Genomic DNA, 20,976 nt, shown 5'->3' with positions numbered 1-20,976 from the left:
ACCAGAAAGTCCTTTTTACCCAAAGTAGGTAAAATGCTTTAAGTCAATTTAAATGTCCCTGTTATGATTGGGTTCATGTGTCGTTAACCAAAGAAAAAACACTTTAACCCAATTTTGGGTAATTTGCCCAGGTTTGGGAAGCACTGGCTTAATCAGAATTTGCTGGATAAGCAGCAACTGGCTGGATTCATACACTGTAATTTAATTAATCTCTCTCAAATTCAAGTTTAACAGACATATCCAAGTAGTTTACTTGGTAACAGAATGAAAAGTAGTTTGCCACTGTCTTCCTCCAGGATACTTTGTGACTTCCCAGAATAGTCTACAGCTATCAGATTTCTTAGTGGTCTCCCATCCAAGGCAATTCTGCTTAGCTTTTTCAAGATCAACCAAAGTTAGTCAAGTATTCCCAGCCTGAATAATAAATCAGCATTTATATAGGCTGTATATACAAGTAATGACATCCCTCTTTTTTTTCAACTGACATCAAAGAGGCTGTGGAAGTTGATAGAGGTGAATAAACAGCTACAAAGGCAGATGCTTTACGAGGGGTTGCCCTTGTACAGCTAGTGCAAGAAGCAGCAGCTATACCATCATCTTATAGGTTAGAAGAAATTCAGGTCCTATGTAGCAATAGCCAGGCTGAATGATTCCCTTCTAAGTGAGAAAGCATTAACTTCCCAATTTTGGGCCTTTAAAAGATGGTTGGTTCTTCCTAAACCTTCAGTGATGCTTTCTGATTGCTTCTTTCTGATTTTTAAGACTCTTCTGTCAGACTGCCAAGTAACATGCAAGTTGTAGGGGATTTTTTTATTGCATGGCTTTATTATAAAGCACCTTGACCCCTCGCTGAATTAAAGAATATCCAAAAGAACATTCAATAAAATAAATAAGATTATTTTCATCATAACATCCAAGGGTTTGGGATTTCAACTCCCTATAGCCTTAGTCATTACCCCTATATATAATACTTCAAGAATGACAGTACAACAGAAGTACAGCAATCTGCTCTTCTGATCTCACAAAAGCAAATATGGTGTTTGGCTGCTCTGTTATTTTGGACACATAAACTGTGATGATGGACTTCCTTCTTGAATTATCATAAAAGAAATACAATTTTTATACCTGACTACATGCAATTAAAAATCTAACCAAGTTCATTTAGGTACACACAGCCATTGGAACTACCAAATGTTTTTATTTACCTTTATTTATTTATTCTAACTGTATACTAAAAAACCAATTCAGGTGCATAATGGTTTACAAAACAATCAAGAAAAACATGGATGTCTTTTAAAAAGTCATTACAGACTAAGTCCTCTTACTCAATTGCTTGGAAGCTTATCAATTCCTTTAGCACAGCCACATGTGTACCCATAATTCAGTGTGTAATTGTGATTTAAAACAAAACAAAACAAAACAAAATTAAGTTACTTACCTACTTGGAGGACCCGGTCAACAGCACCTGACTGTAGCAAATTCAAGCCACGGTTAAAGGGCACGCGTGAGTCTCGCTCACCCTCGGGGGGATGGTAGCCAAGAGAAGAGTACATGCATATTTCCCGTTCACTCCGTGGGAAGGACCAGAACACAATGCGTTTCTGTACAGGTTCTGGGACACGGGAAAAACGTTCTTCAACCTGTACAAGAGGGTGAAGAAGGAAGGGACACCATTAGAAGTTCTAAGCTGCTATGAGCAGGGATCTGAGGCTCGCTCTTGCCCTGAATCCAAGGTAAAGAACCTTTGGGCCATATACAATTCCTCAACCCTATCTTGAGTAGCAACAGAGCAGCTCTCAGATGTCCTCACCAAAATTTGGAAGCAAAACCATTACTCTGTTTCACAGAATTAAGGGGCAAACCAAATACCAAGAACTCACAAAACAATTAAGCACAGGCTTAAATATTTGTCCCTGCCAACTCTGGTTCCATCTCCAGTAATGCCTTTAAAGGTAAAGGTTTCCCTTGACGTAAAGTCCAGTCGTGTCCGACTCTAGGGGGCGGTGCTCATCTCCGTTTCTAAGCCGTTAGAGCCGGCGTTGTCATAGACACTTCCGGGTCATGTGGCCAGCATGACTACACGGAACGCCGTTACCTTCCCGCCGAAGCGGTACCTATTGATCTACTCATATTTGCATGTTTTCGAACTGCTAGGTGAGCAGGAGCTGGGACTAGCAACGGGAGCTCACCCCGCCACACGGTTTCGAACCGCCGACCTTCCGATCGGCAGCTCAGTGGTTTAACCCGCAGCGCCACCGCGTCCCACAGTAATGCCTTTAGAAACCAAAAAAGTAAAGTGTGGTGGTAGATAGAGTGTCATCTCCTGTCCTGAGTGATGAACCTGTCAGCTGTTCACAGCCACACATCAGATGCATCAACTGGGATCAGACCTTTTCTGTAAGGCTACTTGAATTGTGGTATTTCCTTCAACGGATCATCAAAACAGTTGCTTTCAGGTGCCAAGTTATAGCACTGCTCCCCCATTCCAGAACTTTTCATGATGGATTTCTTTGCTATATTAACTTTGATTTTTTTTTCACTTTACTTTGATCAGTACTGCCTTTGACTGTCATAACCATCATGAATACTTTGGAGAAAACATACAAGCATGGGCTAGAAAAACAAAGAGCAGCATTTCTCGGGGTTGTCCTTATGGGGACAGGCCAGGCAGTGCTCTTGCAAGGCATCCTCGGATTGGAGATAAATACTTCAGCCCCAAGATAAACTTGCACTCTCTTTCCACAGAAGCCTCCAAAGTGGCTAAAAGAACAGATTTCTATAAGATAAGGTCAAAACAGGTTTCTTTTCTATGCATTATGCCATATTTTGCCACTCTGGCATATGATTAACAAACCACACTGAATTGCTAGACTTCAGCATCCAATCAAGTGTGTAGCCAAGTGGGATTTGCAATTCAACCCTTCCTTCCCTCCCACTCTTCTGAGAAGAAGGGCCAAATATTGAGCTACTTTTACTTCAGGTTGTGTGGGAAGAGGGAGAGAATATGACGGGAAATGGGGAGGGATACTGGAAACCACAAGCCTGTCGCAGGGCTGAAAGAGGAATGCAAACAGCTAAGTAACCTCCACTATGGGCAAGAAACATAAAACCCACACAGTGGCTAGAGAACAGCTGGTTGCTCAGGAGGTAAAAAAGGAGTCCTGCTGAGGTCTGGACTAAGCCTGTCTCAGCAGTGGCACCCCAGCCTCTCCAAAGCAGCACGACTGCCGGGATAGAGAAGGGAGACGACAGAAAAATGAAGCCTGGGACTTTCCCTGTCCACGCTCATCTCCCAGTCTGGGAAGTCAAGGCCCCTGTTAGGTTCAGCTTCTCCTTGTGATAATAGCTCTGGTTGGTTTAGACATTTTGATATTTAAAGTAACTTAAATACTGTAGTTGGAAATTGATCTCCCACTCCTTGGCCCCTGAACCACTTCCCTCAGTAGGCTTTGGAAAGTGATAGCCTCCTCCTGGGGGTAGAAGAATGCCCACATGGTTCCTGTACTGATTTTCCATTCCCTGAATTTACAAGTAGTGGGTAGAGCTGACATCTTTTTCCAGAAAGGATGCTGCACAACCTAACCAGGATATGATTTGCTGGAGGAATGCAATCCTTAGAAATAACAGGGGTCATTGGTGTTGCAAAGACACTTACAAAAAGGGCAACAGAAAGGAGGGCAGAGCGGGAAATAGCACGCACTGAAAAAAGGCCAGAGGATTACAAACACAAGGATAGGGAAATAGTCTTATTGTAGATGGATCTAGAACTTTTGAATACTTTACCCAGTTTACTCCTCCATTTTTTCATTATTCCCTACAACTTCCCTACTTTTCCTTCCATGTACAATTTCATTCTGCCACATTGGATTCAAGTTACTACATTTTGTACTACATCACTCGTTTTTGCACTTTAGGCCCGTGAGAGTCTTTGAACACTGTCTCTCCATCACACTTTTCTCAATTCTCATCTCATTTCCTCAGGCTTTCACTTCTCGTTCAGCCAGGTTCATATGCAACAGACAACCATTAGACTCTGGAGGCCTCTGGCATTGCTCCTTCTTCATAAGAACCTGTAGAAAGATTCTACCCACTTGAAGCAAGTTGGAGAATAAAAGAATTTGCAGCTTTTGCTTGCTTTGCTCCAAGGACAGCCATGCACACAGGGCCTTGTATTAGTTACAAGGTGGTGACAGCAACAAGGAGAGAAGCTTACCCAGGACATCTTAGTTCCTAGATAGCATGCTGGCTAGAAGATATTATGGGAGTTGCAGACCAGGTTGGAGAAGGATGATTTAGACAATCACAGACTAGCTCAGACCATACATTCTGCTAAGTCATGATTTGCTTAAGGACTGTTTGTTGAATAAACCAGATTGGCTGGATTCATGTAGCAGAGTAGGCCACAACCCCCAGTTTACAAACAGCAATGGCTGGATTCACACAACACAACACACCAAAAACACATAGAGAGCATAGGAAATGGCCTTGATGAAAGGAGGAAGAACTGCTACCAAGGCAATGATCAGACAAGCAGGGCTTGAGTCCATTCCAATAAACTAATCTGAGAAAATCTCTTGGTCTGGCCTACCTTATAGGGCTGACATCACACTCAAACCACATTAATGCTTAGAACAATGAAGAAAACCAGATTCTGTATGCAAATGTGCTAAATGGATTGCTTTATTTTCTCACCTGAGTCCTGTTCAGGTGTTTGAAAGCTCTGGCAGGCGTACAGGCCCAACACACAAGGAGAGGGATCATGGATGAGTATCACTGTCCTTGTCACCCTTAACAGAGGAAGGGTGGCCATTTGTCTACCAGCAAAAATTCTCCATCTAATTTCAAAACACAGTTTTCTATAGGCTTCTGTCACATTTCTATAAACTGAATCTTTGATAGAGAGAAATGCCCTTATAGGACAAAAGTTTGCCAAGTCTCTTAGGCTGTACTTGATGAATTCAATCCGTGTAAAAACTGGATTCTCTGGAATATCACGTCACCTATAAGGCACACATCCAGCCTCAATATGTCACTGCCTTTCAGCAGTCCCCTCCATGCAATCACCTTGGCTTACTGAATTCCTTCCTTTTCAATCAGTTCAGACGTCTGATGTCTTAACCAAACCTTCACATCTTATCCTGGTGCTGAAATATTCTGCTATGACTCCATCCTTCTAGAATCAGGCTTTGCCAGCAGCCTTCTTTCATTCTTCTGCATGCAACTTCCTCAGCTAACACTCTGTTCTCCTAGTGCTACCCTCATCCTCTGTGCTAATACTGGAAGCAAACAACCTGCCCACTAGAGCTAAGAAAAACCATTTTCTTCCAATGCTTCTGCAGAACTATATTTTACATAATCTCTCTAAGAATAATGTACAAGGTAGAGTTAGAACTAGCTTTAGACTTCCCAATATTTGATCCATTTCTGTCATTCAGGTTATCCTTTAATTACATTCTGATATTATACAATGCCCAGGTTCTGTGTCTTCTGAGAAGGAAAGGGAGCACATCCTTTCTACACAGAGCACTGCCAGATTGAACAAATGGTGTCACATATTTAATATTAATGACAAGAAGAAGATAGAAAATCTAAATCTCAACTACATTTTCTTGCCTCAGTTGGAAAAGGGACATGGAATTATATCCCACTAATTTGGAGGTACAATCAATGCTACCAAATTAGAAGATCTTCTGCATAAACCCCAATGAAATGAACAAGAATGTCATGAAAGCAGTGGCCATGCCTTTCGTTGGGTCTGAGCAAGAGAACATCCCTATTGATTTCAACTCATGATTTATCAAGGTCACATTCTGTGCCCTAAACTGCACCACAGCCAATATAACTGCATCCCTTATACAGTAAGATTACTTCCCCTTTTGCTACCACAGGAATAGAGAATATCATAAAAGAAACATTGCAGAGATTTTGTGGTTTCATTGAGATGGGCACAAATAAGCACATACCAAGGCTGACTTCTCACTGAACCAGGGTGCAAATGAGTTCACCCAGCTCTCTTTAGAGTGCTAGTAGGTCCTCTTAGGACAAAACATCACTTCATTTTTTTCCCCTAGAAATGTCAGAGATTACAAGCAGCTTGCTTATAAATCTGTAATGTTCTTTATATAAGAAATGGTCTTAAATGGAAGAATCTTCCATCATATAAGTTCCATATCTGCGGTAGAAAAAGCCAGACACAGGCATACCACTTGAGTGAGGATCCAGACAAAGACAATGGCTATTACTTTGCCAGATTCAAGTCAAAGGTGTTGCAATTATAATGACAATCCTCCTAACTAACTTAGGATGAGGTACCAGGTTAAAAAGGTGGTTTTTTTAAGGAGTTTCTGATTCAGTAATATACTCAACCACTCTACTCAAAATAAAAATTGCACTTCCAAATTGAGAAAAGTATACAGAGGTCACAGCTTTCATCACCTTCCTAATTCTCTTCCCCAGCCCCATTTATTATGAGTCATAAAGTTCTCCTGTCTCGTGGAGAAACCGATGGTGCAATGGGAGTGTGGGACAAAAAGAAAAAAAGTCATGTTTCTGTTCTCACTGTAAACACACACTTTGCTGGAGATGGAAAGTTATGCCAAACTGCTTAAAAACCATCATGCAACCTGAATCCTCAGATGAGTAAAATCTACCTTACTATCAGAACTGTCACGGGTTTTTTAAAGCAAAGCAGTGAAACTTTGCCCCGGTGAAACTTCTTTTTAAATCCCGTGATGGAATCTTTCCCAGGCTAAATAATAGTAACAACAACACTTTCCAAACCAGATATCATCTGCATTCTCTCTCATTTCAGGTGTGCACATGCTATGACTTGGGAAGTTTCATCTGCTGATGTCAGTGACAAGTGACTCTTGTTTGACTAGTTCCCCAGCCCAACACGGAAATCATGCTCTGGTGTCTCCCTGAATGAACCGTAGCTGCTTACAAAGAATGCTTTGCTTGATGGAAAGAAATAACCAAATTTTGACATCCAAGAATAATGGGTAAGCATGACTCTGTCCAATTTCAAGAAGGCGGCAGAGAGTGTAAAGAGAGAAATGCCCATGGAGCAAGCCAAACTTCTCCCCACCCACCTGCAAGAGTATCGAGATTTCACTTTCACTTGGGTTTTGTCGGGACTAGCCCTAGATCTCTCAGCTACATCATGTCTACTTAGTTTCAACTATCTCCTGCTTCTCATGCTTTGTTCCAGAAAAAGCCTTGGGGGAAAAATAGTTATCACAAGCACTTCCTCCAGATCAAAGAGCATAAGGGCATCAGCTTGTGAAGGGACAGCCTGGTACAGGAAAGAAAAGCTAAGAAAACTTCTGGAGAACAGGGGGGGGAAAACACAAATAAAAGTTGAACTGAACATATAGGCAAGTTAGGAAAACCAAAAGATATTCATTTAAAGCATCTTCTCCCACTGTAATCCAGTCCGTCAAGAGACTTCAGAAGTCACATTTAGTAAGAATCAGACCAAGAAATGTGGGAGAATAGGAGTGGCCCCTCAAGTTGTCCAATAGCAAGCAAGCCATTAAACAAGAGGGGTTCCAAGGGGGAAAAAAGTTATCAATCTGGAAAGAAATGGAGAAATCAAGTATTTGTCATTTAACAAACACAAGACCTACCACATTCTGGATAAACCACCTGCCCCCTTCCCTTGCAAAGGCTCTTTGAGAAGGAAGAGTCCCAGAAAGAAAGAAATTATCTCAAACACAATTAGAACTTGACCTCAAGGAGAGGATGCTGCAAGACTGCAGAGAAGGTAAAATGAAGTATGTAGAGCTGTAACAGTTTGGCAACAGAAATGGTGCAGGTGAAGAGAAAGAATGAGAAAGTGGCTTTGCCTACAGCTAAAGAAGAAACAGGACAGTTGTTGAAGAAAATTGGGGGGGGGCACAAAGAATAGAAGAAAAAGTAGAGAAAAAGAGATAGATTAGGCTAGGCTTTGTTCAAGGTATCAACCAACCAAGGAAAGAAAGAAACCCGGCTTTTCCTGTTCCTATGTTTCTAACAGCATCTTGGATGTGCCCAAGTCAGCAGGTAAAGCTTTTCCACATAACGTTGTGCACGTCGGCCTATTGTCAGGGGGGCTGCTCCAGGAGCAATTTTAGAAGCTGGCATTTCTAGCTTAGCCCTGGAAGAAGCGGTCTTCCAACGCCAGCCCTCGGCTGATGAAGAAAAAAGGAAAAGAAAAGCCTTTCAAAAGGAGTTCAACCGCAGGACGGGGACGGTCTCCTGAGGGCGTGCAGAGTGGCTCCTCTCCCTCACCCTCCAGCAGCCCCACTTGGACTTCGGGGGAAGATAAGACTTGCAGGCAGCTTTGCGCCCCAGCAGCTCCCTCCGAAAGAGGCGGCGACGGAGGAGGCGGTTTAAAGAGACTCTCCGGGGCTGTCGCTCCTTCCCAAGGTCCAGCCGGCATCACGGCCGCGGAACGTCAAGGGTGGCCAGGAGGGGAAGCAAAGAGTGGCGCGCTGCCCCGTGGGGATCTGTCCTTCCTCTCACCTGCTCGAAGGCCCAAGTTTCGGCCACCCGCCGGGCGCTCAGGTCCAGAAGCGTCTCGACGGCAGAAGAGGTGGAAGCGGAAGGGGGGGAGGAGGAGGTGGCGGCGCCCGGTCCCGGTCCCGGCTCGGGCTGCTCCCCAGGGGCGCCGCACCTGCGCTTAGCGGGCGGAAGCTCCATAGGCCCGGCCGATCCCCGGCCTCTCCTGAGCACCTTCCCGTAAACCCACCAGCGGCGGCCCGGGCCCAGCCCGGTCAGTTGGTCGTTTCTCTTTCTGTGGGCGGCGGATACGGCCCCTTTAAGGAGCTCCCACAACAATGAGCTCGACGGCTGCTGGTTCCCCGGACCACCCTTTTCTCTTCACCCGCTTTCTATTGGCTAGTTTGCACGGGAGAGACTTGTGTAGATTGGCCGAGCTCGGTTGCCAATCAAGGAGGAACAATGCACGCCCCCATGTTGTGGGGCTTTAAAAAAAAGAGAATAGGATCTGTCTGGAAAAAAAGATGTCAATCAAAGGTCGGGAGGCCCCCCAGCCAATCGGGCAAGACAGGAGACCAAGGCCCTTCAGATAGGGTTCTACGTGGGCGGGGCCTACGCCGCGATCCTTCCATTCACAACATTGTGATGCCGGCTGGGAATGGCAACAATGTAGCGAGCTGGGGGTTGAACCGCATTCCGGCTCATGCTGTCTCTCTACCCAATCGTCCCCGCCCGTCACTTCCCCAGGGTTCATCTTTGCCGGGCCCCCCTCGGAACCTAGAAGAAGAGGGTCTGGGGCTGAGTTGATGTGGTTATTGTATTTAAAAAAAAATTCGGTGAAAACAAAATAAAGAAGACTTATACTGAACGTAAGGGGGAAAAAATGTCAGTTGGGCTGTTACAGAGAGTGAAATTACACCGACAGCCTGATGCCGAGAAAATTTAAGAGCGCGGTGGAAATGCATTCATTCCTCAGAAGCAAACTCCGCTGAAGGTAATAGTCCTCTGAACAAAGTTTGCTTAGGATACAGTGATCCCTTCTCCTGCCTGCATACTCTGGAGCACTGCGATCGATCCCCTTCCTTCTCAACCCAATCCAACAAATGTTTGTTCAAATATCCCTTTGATTCTAATAGGCCAGGTGAATAGGCTGTGCTGCAGTAGCAAAAGGGGAATTTGGCATTATTCACAGTGCCTTTTCTGCAATGATCTACATGCTGAAATATAAAACACAGTGTGGGCCCATGAAAAAATAAGTCAAAACTCACACTTGAGCAATATCAATCAGAATCCCACAGGATATTATTTGTGTATTCATTTGTTTCCTTTATTTATGAACTGCCAGAGTCCATGCAGACTCAGACTTCAGTTCACTAAGTTTCATCTGCCAAGCTTTTGAAAATTAGATCTTTTAAAAAAGGAAATATTTTGTGATTGTTTTATTTAATGTGGGAACTTTCTTGTATTGTCAAAAATTGGTTTTAATTTTATTTTGTAAAATGCCCAATGCAGGCATTTTATGGCTGACTTACATAAAGGTTGATGAATAAGTGAATCTTTATGCAAAAAAAAAAAAGACACAAACCTGACATGAGAAAGAGCAAAAAACACATATAGACTCCACTGGGAATCATTATAGCCTTTCAAACTGTAATTGACCTAAAAAGTGGCCATTCCTGGAAAAGGGACTTCAGAAGGAGACATCAACACGAAACTGCTGAATTTCAATACACCAAGAGGTTCAGTGTGGTCTGGTATCCTGCTAAAGGTGTTGATTAGCTTACCAATGCCAGGATGTTTACAATTTCTTCAAAACCACTTTGTGAGTGGTCGCTGAACTTATTTTGCATACATTCACATTTTAGCATCATTGTCAAAATATCTTTTTGGCATTTCATTCCCCCTTGACTTCACTACTTAATATCTTTTCTCTATATGTGTGTGTACAGACACATACCTGCTAACTTAGACTAACACCCTGATGTATTTGATGAATTGGATTTCCCTCCAGGAAAGCTTATATTTAATTCATTCATCTTTAAGGTGCTGGAAAACTTTCTTGTTCTGGCTACTTCACTAGAAAATACTTACCATTTTTATAACACCTCACATACCTTATCATTCCTTGGAACAGCCAAGTGAGGTGGATTTTGCTGCAGATGTAAACAGGCTGAGACAGAGGGTGGATTCATGCTGCATGTTAAGACAGAACGTGGCTTGTTTAGGTTTGGCTTTGTGTGCTGCCAAATAAATTGTGTGACTCCTGTAAGAGAGTGTGGTTTACCCCAGGATGCTTTTGAGTTAATGGCTGTGATGAAATCTCAAGTAGAGACTGCCTTTTTCACAACTCAGATGGATGACCCTAGGACTCATAAAGTGAACTATCTAGAGTTCCCAGTTTTGTACAAATTAATGAGTAGAACTGCAGAATTTAGTGCTTCAGTCAGAGATCCTGTGAGCAGTCATCTGACTGGTTCCTAATATTGTGTGTTAATCAGTCAAATGATTGCGGTGTTCCATCCCAGTCGCAGGATCACTCTTCAGGATTCATTTGATTACTGCCCTAGGCTAGAGAGCCCTTATTTAAATCTTCTGCTGCTAACCAGGGGTGGAGAATGTATACTCTGCATATTCCTTAACTGTAGTTTGAATTAAGTTTCACCACTGGTGTTGCTGGCTAAGAAGAGCTGGGCTGACAGGAGCTGGAGTTATGTGTTATTTCAGGGGGTGCCCATTGCCCATTTGCACCATAAATTCATGAACTGTCAATGCCTTGCGGAAATCATCAGGATTGCCCATGTGTGAGATCAGGGTATTTTTTTTTCTGTTGTTTTGGGACAAAAAAAGGTATTTTATTATGATATTGGGTGGGACAGAAAGAGGGACATTCTTCATGTCTACTGTTAAATGGATTTGGGTGCATAATTCCAAAGGCTCAAACAGAGATCAGTCTGGAAACTGATCTACTTACTGAAAGAATGATTTGGTCAAATTCCAATCACTAATAGAGGTCACTATATTGTACTTTGACATGCTGTCCTATGTTAAACAGAAAACTATTGTATTAAGGAAAAGACAATTTCCTTACTGTGCAGTTTGTTATAATCAAGAAATGTTTTACCTGCAGCAACATTCAAATAAATAATGCCCACCCAGACCCAACTGGTCACACTTACTTACTTACTTATTTACTTAAAAAAAAAATTAGCTACTCTTTTTACAGCTAGGATGCAGTTATCTCATTCTGCATAACAAGATGGTTAGCTTTACATTCCTTGGAAAAGAAATGGAACAAAATGCAATCCTAGAAGAGAAGATGGCAAAATGTAGCCTGGGCAATGTTACTATTAAATGGATACAGAGCTGATTAAATAATTGTACCCAAGGAGTGGACATCAATGGCTCTGTGTCAAGCTGGAAGGAAGAGTTAAGTGACATATCATTATGGGCCCAGTACTGTCCATCTGTATGTAATAGGACTTTTGGAGCCTGGAACAGGAATGGTGGTTTGCAAAATACTGTAGGTCAGGAATTTCTCTGCATTCTTCATTATCATCAGGCAGAAGGGACCAACAGCTCCTCTTGCACCCAGAGGCAGTTAGAAAGAGGATTAGAGGAATCAGGGGCCTCCACCTTAATGTGCTTACTGATAAAAGGGGTGCTAAAATACACATACCCAGTTTCCAAGATTCTGTAACCTAAGCCTGTTGTTGTTGTTGTTGTTTTTATGCCTTTGAATCAGTTTTGACTCCTGGCAACTGCCTGGACAAAGTCCTTGCAGTTTTCTTGGCAGGGTTTTTTTTCAGAAGTGGTTTGCCATTGCCTCCTTCCTAGGGCTGAGAGAGAGTGACTGGCCCAAGGTCACCCAGATGGCTTTATGCCTAAGGTGGAACTAGAACGCACGGTTTCTAGCCTGATGCCTCAACCACTAGACCAAACTGGCTCTCCTAACCTAATCCCTTTATCTTTCAAAAAATCTGCCTAATAAGGCCCCTGAGGGGTTTGTCAGCAACTTATTTTTAAATAATGGAGGAGCAGATAGGAGTTCAGCAAGGGAAGTCAAGGGGGAGGCACTTTCTTTTTTGACCTTTTTCTGCATTTTTTTCTGCCTACGGAAGTTGGCAGGAAAGGCTCCAAACAATCTGGAAGCATTCTGGTGACCTGCCAAGTGTGCACACTGTTTGTCTTCCTGCCCGAAGAGGACCCAAACTTCACCCCCTGCAAGGGCAAGCTTATTCCATTATTGGAAGAAAATGGGAAGGAACTTGAGAGGAGAGATGATGCACTGAAATGCATCAGGTAAGATGGGTTCTGGACAGGACAGCTGAAGCTTTCTTGGAAGGGCAGAGAAGTGAAGAGGACTCCAGAGAAAAGCTGGGGAAAGCACTTTGGCAGAGGCAAATATGTGGAAGCATGTGACCCAAAGAAGCAAGATCAGGAGGCCTTTGAGGCAGGTCGAACTTACACATCAGTGCCAGGCTTTCCTTCTAGAGCAGTGTTTCTCAACGTTAGCAATTTTAAGCTGTGTGGACTTCAGCTCCCAGAATTCCCCAGCCAGCTGGGGAATTCTGGGAGTTGAAGTCCACACAGCTTAAAGTTGCTAATGTTGAGAAACACCGCTCTAGAGGATGATTGACAGCCACATGAGCAAACAGTGCCACAGAACATTGCTTGGGCCCTCGCAGAACCAAGAAATCCAAAGGCGCCCTGAGAAAGAAGAGGTGTGTCAAGGTGATAGATGAGTCCCACTTAAGCAGTGTGTGCAGACCTAGTATGATGTTGCAAGAGGTGTGTTTTATCGGTACTGTATGTACCAGATGCCCATATATAGGATGTGACAGAGAAGTTAAGACTATTAAACCCACCATGATCTACCATTTTTTTCTTGATCCATGTGGAGGTAAAGGATATGGCCAAAAGAAACCTTGAAAGAATCTTTGGAAATGATGAGGCCTTGGAGGAGGAAAGTAAAGGAACTAGGAGACAGGTATTTTTTTCATCAATCTTTCCAGTTGAGGACCATGACACAGGAAGAGAAAACAGAAGTCAACAATTGGCTGTGCAAATGGTGATGAGGCTGACTGGGGAAAAAGGAGGTTAGCAGAAGCCGAGAATCAAATATGTGGCCAAGAAAGTGAACCACAAAGGGAGAAGCAGGAAGCCAGGATGGGGACTCAGATTTTCACAGGACACTACAGCAAAGACACCAGTAGATCATACTCCAAACCTCAAATCTTTCTACACATATGCACAGAATATTGGAAAGAAAAAGGAGAAACTAGAGATCCTAACTCAGGAAGACAAAGAGGATGTGACAGGCATCTCTGGAAGTTGGTGGGATGATACATAAGATTGGGACACAACACAGGAAAGGGTGGGGATGTTGTACTGTAAGTAAAGAAAAAATACTTGCATAGACATTCAGGAATGGAGCATGGAAATCCTGCTGATAGAACTTGGGTAAGAATAAAAGGAGAGAGAAATAAATGTGATACCACTGTGAGAGTTAATTATAGACTGTCTGGGCAGCAGAAGATACAGATGAGGCATTTCTGCATCAGATGACCCGTCTTGCAAAGAGGCACACAATAGTGATAATCAGAGATTTCAGTTATTCTGCCATCTGCTGGGAATTTAACTCTGCAAAGAGTCAAAGGTCTAACAAATTCTTGTCCTCTTTTGCTGACAACTTCATTTATTAGAAGGTGGAAGAAGGAACAAGAAGGTCTGCTATCCACATCAACAGGGATGAATTGGTGAAGAATGGAGGGTGGCTGACATCTTGGGGAAAATTAATAATATTATCCTTGAATTTGTGATAGCCAGAGGAGGAGGAACTGAGGTGGATCAGACCTATGTGCTGGACTTCAGAAGAGCAGGTTTTGGCGACCTCCAAGAGAAGGTAGGTCAGAGCTGATGGCTTCAAATCCTTAAGGAGAAAGTGCGTACGAAGGATGGGAAGTTCTAGATACTGAAGGTGCAATCGCAAGCAATCCCCACAGGAAAGAAAAATTGGAGAACTCTAAAGAGGCCAGTGATGATACATGCAGAGCTCTTTAAAATGCTGAACAGAAAATGGGACATGGAAGGAGGGGAACATCATCAAAGAAGGATACAAGGTAGTTTCCAGAAACTGTAGAAATTATAAGAGAAGCTACAGCTCAGAATGAGTTGAAGATTACAAGAGATACTAAAAATAACAAACAACTTGCTCCCTATTTGTCCCCATTTGAGTGAGCCAGAAGTAAAAAGAAAGCCAAAGATAGCATTGGTCCAATCAGGAAGAAAGAAGTGATGGGTGATGCTGAGAACGCAGAACTACTTAACTCCTGTTTTCTGTCTGTCTTTTATCAGAAGGGAAATGGATCCCTAGCTGGTCATACTTATGCTACCCCGGGAAGGAGGAAACTGCATCTTAGGACAGACAAGGAGACAGTAAGGGCTAATTTAAATGAATTCAAGTCCCTAGATCCAGATGGATTACATCCTAGTGAAGGAACAAGTAAAGGTGGTCACAGAACTACTCTGAACTACTTTTGAGATTCCTGGAGGACTGGTAAGGACCCAGAACATTGAAGAAGAGCAAATGCCATCCCCATCTTCAAAAAGCAGGAGGAGGAGGACCTGGGAAACTACAACCTGTCAGCTTGATATCTATACTAGGCAAGGACTTTGAACAGATGACCGAACATCTTGTTTGTGAGCACTTGGATAGGCAGGCTACAGTTAACAGCATGGGTTGTTCCAAATTAATCATGCCAGACTAACTTCCCTCTCCCTTCGCTAGTAAATCAGTCAGGGGAATGCTGTAGTCATAGTGTACTTGGACCTCAGCAAAGCTTTTGAGAGAGTGTCCCATGATTTCTTCCTTCATAAAATGCAAAATATGGGCTGGTTTATACTGTGTTAGATGGACTCAGAGTTGGCTGAACGACCATATCCAAAGAATGCTCATTAAAATGACTCCACTTCAGCTTGGAGGGAAGTATTGGGTGGGTCGCCACAGGGCTCTGTTCTACACTTTTATCAATGACTTAGATAAGGAAGTTGAGACAATTGTAGAGTCTGCAGATGATACAGTGCTAGAAGGGATGCTAATATTTTAGATGAAAGAGAGAAGATTCAGAAAGATCTAGACAGGCTTGAGCAGTGGGCTGAAATGGACAGGGTGGAATTTAACAGGAAGCTCTGCATCTAGATAGCAGAAATGTGAGGCTCCTGTATAGGGTGGGAGAGACATGGCTTAGCAGTAGTACAAGTGAAACAGATCTGGGTGTCCTTGTCAACCACATATTAAACATGAGTCAGCAGTGCGATGCAGGTACTAAAAAGGCAAATAACTATCTTGGGGTGCATTAACAGGAACAGAATCAGAAGTAATTTTTCCCCTCTACTGTGCTCTGGTCAGACTTCATTTAGAGTGCTGTGTTCAGTTCTGGGAACCACAATTCAAAAAGGATAGGGACAAATTGGAGCAAGTTCAGAGGAGGGCTACCAAGGCGATGAGGTGTCTGGAAACTAAGATGTACGAGGAAGAGTTAAAGGGTCTGGACTTATTTAACTTACAGAAAAAATAGACTAACAGGACATATCCTAGCAGTCTTGAGATATCTGAAGGGTTTTATACAGTGGACTTATTTGCCATTACAAGTTGGCTTGCTGTAACCCCAACGGCAAAAAAGCATCCCAGGAAAAGCTATAGAAATGTAATTTCCTAGAAATGTTTTTTTTCCCCAGGTGGAGTCAGAATTGTCTACCATAGTTAGTGGCCAATCCAGCTGGGCTATGTGATAATTTCAACCAAAATTTAAAATTTATTAAAGATAATGAAGAGGCCAGATTTGACATTAGTGATTCCTACTTCTTGACAAAGCACTGTATCTGGGACAACAGCAAGGGACCTGGAAAATATTTCTCAAGAATTTGAATTGAACTTTCTCTAACCTTGCCATCTTGCTATATGGTTCTATTTGAGCCCCATACAATAACTGAGGGAAAGACTCAGCTGTAAATAACAGTGACTGGAATGAACTTCAATTAAAACAGAAGACTTGTATGGCTGAGGCTGATCTCTGTGGCCTTGGGATACATAACCCTGACAGGCATTTTGGGCTCCAGAGGCTTGGAAAACCATCCCTGTATTTAAATATTTGACGTGCTTGATGGTACGCCCTCCTTTTTGCTAGTTCTGTGACTTTTTGCAAGTTTGGAAAATGCGACAATCTTATTTATTTATGGCTAGGTCCCCATTATTAATGCAGAGAAGTACAAGAGCAGACAAGGCTCTTTTAAGGCTGATAGAAAGGCACACAGGGAGAAAACTATTACATTGTCAGCATGTAATAGAAAATTAATATCGCGCTCTCTCTCAGCCCAATCCACCTCACAGGGTTGTTGTTGTAGGGGAAATAGAAGGCAGGCGTATTAGGTATGTTTGCTGCCTTGAGATAGATAGAATATGTATATGTACTGTGTATGTGTACGTGTGTGTATTGGGATAAAATAACAACAACATCATATTGGGCCAGTTTAGAAGTCCTTGAGCATTACATCTGACTTTCATTCTTGTATCCTCATGCATTTTAAGTATCCGTTTATTAATGTTTGAATCCTTAAATTTGTGCTACAGTTTAGTCCTGGAGATTGAATCAAATGCAAACTTAAAGTCAAAGCCATGGCTCGGGATGAACCATGCTGGATGGAATACTTTTTTTCCAGATGCTATATCACTATAGTGTGTAGTATAGATCTGCCTGCCCTGAATCCTGACAGTCCATCTCTCAGGATAGATTCAGATTCAAGCCAATCTAGGAATTCAACCTGCAGATGTTTAGTATATATAGTCCTGGCTTAGCTCAACAAGAAGTTGGCAGAGTCATCTTTTTTGCCTGTCTTATAAATTGGAATTATAATAGCCAAGCCTCAATCCTTCGGAATCTTGGTGGGATTATCTATGGCCATGAATAAGGAAGGCAGTGCAGATGTCCACCAGTTCAAATTCCTGTTTATAATTTCTTAAGTCATATAATTCAGACGTGGAGCCTTCCTTGGTTTGGATTTTTTCAGTAGACCTTTGATTTTGGAACATGAACCTGGGGGCCATGCAGTTAAAGAGGTCATATCTAACTCCAGATCTAGAAAGAGGGCCTCTCTCTGGGCCTACAAGGATTTTTTTTGTTTATTTATTAACCAAATTTAATTCATTTCATAATTATTAAAATTTAATAATGTTAAAGGTAGCAAAATGTTCTTCCTAAACACCAGCTGATATATGAGAGGAGGGACACAAAGTGTTATTTAGAAGACAGAGCTACCAGGCTCCAGAAAATAGCAGGATGCTTTGAATGAGCAGCTGCTATCAGTTGCTGCCATGATTCTCTTGAGGCTTCCTTCTTTTTAAATGGAGCAACTGTTTCAGTCTTAATAACTTTGAGGTGCAATAAGAAGTGTGATTTTTTTAATCTGAAAAATTGGTTCAGACCTCTCCTGGCCTTTTGACAATCGTAACTGAACCAGGCTTGAAACTTACAGGTATACCTCCAGATAATATGCAGGTGTGAGATAGTTACTGTAGCCCCATCCAAGTCTAGGATTCCATGACCTGGATGAGTGGTTAGAAAATATGATTATCAGATTTCCAGATGACACAAAGGGGATAGCAAACACCTTAGAAGACACTATCAAGATTCAAGAGGATTTTGACCAGCTGGAAGAAAAGACAGAAGCCAGCGAGATGAATTTCAACAGGGACAAATATAGAGTCCGTTACTTGCATAGGAACCTTCAAAGGTATGAGTATAGAATAGGGCAGCAAACCATACCGGGCAGCATTACCTGCCCCCACCCCCCAAATCCTAGGTTGCATCTGTGGAAGTAAAGTGTTGATCAAGATCATTGTCCCTCTCCATGTGGTGTTGGTCAGACCATGTCTAGAATATTGCATTTTGGAGAGGACATTGACAAACTAAAGCGGGTCCAGAGGAGCACAGCCAAGATGGTAAGGGACCAGGAAGAAAAGGAAATTAGAAATGTTTGGAAGTATTGGGTATGTTCACTCTGGAGAATAGAAAACTGCAGGAAGACATGATAGCTGTCTTGAACCATCTGAAGGGCTGTCAGGTAGATGGTAAGGCAGGATTGTCCAGCATTATTCCAGAAAACAAGACAAAAAAAAGTGGTTAAATTATAAGGGGAGAGATTTTGGTTGGACATCAGGAAGGATTTTCTGACTACTAGAGCTGTTTAATAATGGAACAGACTGCCTCAGGAGGTGGTGGTCTGTTCCTCAATAGAAGTGTTTAACAGAAGCTGAATGGTCATCTGTCAGGGATGCTGAAGTAGTGGATTCCTGCACTTGAACTAGATGATTTTCCAGATCCAATATAAGATTTTCTCTTATATTCTATTATTTGGTTGGTTGGTTGGTTGGTATCCTGCCTTTCACCCTATGACCTTCTGTGGCTGAGAGTGGATTTGAACCTGGGTCTCCCTGGTCCTAATCCAACAATCCTTAACCACATATCATATATAATAATCACAAACAAAATAACATAAATTGTGCTAATTAATAATATTAAATAGCCAGGACATGAATGTATAAGAGCAAACTTAATAGCTGTGAGTAAGAAGTTGCATTGTATGTGTTGAAATTGTTCTGGTTCTGTGATAAGAACCAGAAGGCATAAGGAAGGTGTCTGTGCTGAAGTTGTAGGTGCATGTAGGTGCATATCATTTTTCGAGAATCTTTTCCAGTTGTGTTACTCTCCCCGTACATCTTCCATAGATGCTATGCACATTGCAAAGGCATATTTTAGGGTTTTTTCCTCCAGCTACATAGCAATTGCCTTATCAGACAAGCACTTCTCACCCTGCATATTATTTGCCATTATTGTCTCTTTCCCCATTTAAATAAATCCTTTTGGAAGCTCTTTGTCAGTCAAGGATTTTCCATTCTACCTTACTGATGTGGCATTGTTCTCTCTCCAACTGGGAAGGCCCACACATCTTATTAACCTATGAATAGGTGATAGACCAGGCCTGAGTGAGAGGTTCTTTCTAGCTTCCACAAATGGAAGGAAAACAGGATAGCAGCCTAAAAGAGGAAACTGCCAACAATTATCTTTGGTTCAAACAACTGATACCTCTGAAGGGATTTCCTGATGTGGTCAAACAGGAATGTAGATTGAAACCATATATACATTTCTCCAAGAATTAGGATGGAAGTAGGACTCAGTAGGATGTACTTCTAAGTGGACATGTATAGGATTGCTTTGTAAGATTTCAATGATTTCAATGCTGCAGCCTGTTCCAATACAGTAGATTGAAAAAGTGCTGCTCTATCAGCAGAGAAGACAACTTATTTATTTATTTATTTATCAAATTTATCGCCGCCCATCTCCCCCACAAGGAGGGACTCTGGGCTACTTATTTTCATGGAAGAGCACTTAGAAAAGAGAAGGGCCATCCCATCACCATTCCCAACAATGAAGAAAAAAACTATACTACCCCTGGGACTGGGATCTGTCTTCCCATTGGTTTTAATGAGGAGATGGTTCATTTAAAAAATGAAGCAGAATTAATTCCCTCCTGCCTGGATTCAGAGAAACACATTAAGGTTGATTAGGGGACTAGAAACTAAGTCCTTTGAAGGCAGATTGAAAAAATGGAGAACGTTTAGCATGAAGAGGAGATTGAGGGGACACAAGAACACTGAAGGGATGTCAAGCAAGAGAAGGTTAAGACTCATTCTTGATTGTTCCAGGGTGCAGGACACAGAGGAACCTATTTATGGTACAGGAAAACTGCTACCAACTGCATCTAGAATTGGACTTGATAGCCTGCACAGCCTCTTCCAACTTGCCAATGATTTTATTTCAGTAGGACCTAGGGAAAGGTGAGTCCTCTGCCAGAGATTCTCCCATGCTTCAGTAAATTAATCTGTTAACCCTTCTGACAAAAATGCATAACACAACTTCAAGGAAAGAGATTGCGATTCCTTTTCATTTCATCAAAAATGCCTACAAACTTTCAGAATGATGTTCTGCAAACCCCAGTATTCTGTCTCCAACACTGACCTCTTCTGGTCATTTCTGAGAAAAGCTTAGCAGTCTTCAGCCACCAGAAACTAGGGCAATAACTTCCAAATTGTGTTGCTAGTCTACAGTAAATTATTTTGTAATCACAGAGCAACTTTTTGCAGAGAAAGATGCCCAATTATCTTTGCATGATGTTCTGCTGAGGTCTGTTCTCTTTCTTGGGCCTGCGTAGAATGGTTAGTTCTGCCCCTCTCTGCAATTAAGTGGGAGCATTGACTCATTCCCAACACTGAAACACATTTGAATTAGCAGTTTCTTCAGGAGGCTCTATGTTGAATCCCTGCCCAAGCCTCTGCCCTACCTATATCTCGTCCAATTAGGTGTACAATCAGGTGGCTCCTTAGCAAAGGGGAATTTCTATCTCTACATATCCTATGGGAGTAAAAGCAAAGAGCTATAC

The 20,976-nt window shown here is 42.3% G+C and overlaps 1 protein-coding gene across 1 annotated transcript in view; it reads right to left on the bottom strand.

Moving 5' to 3' along the window:
- The window catches only part of ZSWIM4 (zinc finger SWIM-type containing 4), a 31,944-nt gene extending 23,082 nt beyond the window's left edge, over nt 1–8,862 (bottom strand). The window contains exons 1-2 of the mRNA XM_063294341.1: nt 8,506–8,862; nt 1,439–1,640 (exon numbers count right to left, since the gene is read on the bottom strand). Coding sequence (XP_063150411.1) covers nt 1,439–1,640; nt 8,506–8,682 — 379 coding nt within the window. The 5' untranslated portion in view covers nt 8,683–8,862. The remainder of the gene's footprint in view (nt 1–1,438; nt 1,641–8,505) is intronic.
- Between the last annotated feature and the right edge of the window lie 12,114 nt (nt 8,863–20,976).

Source organism: Candoia aspera, chromosome 2 (genome assembly GCF_035149785.1).
Source record: "Candoia aspera isolate rCanAsp1 chromosome 2, rCanAsp1.hap2, whole genome shotgun sequence".
In the NCBI taxonomy this organism is placed as follows: domain Eukaryota; kingdom Metazoa; phylum Chordata; class Lepidosauria; order Squamata; family Boidae; genus Candoia; species Candoia aspera.
Note: the sequence above shows the minus strand (reverse complement) of the source record. Positions and strands in the feature narration are given on the sequence as shown.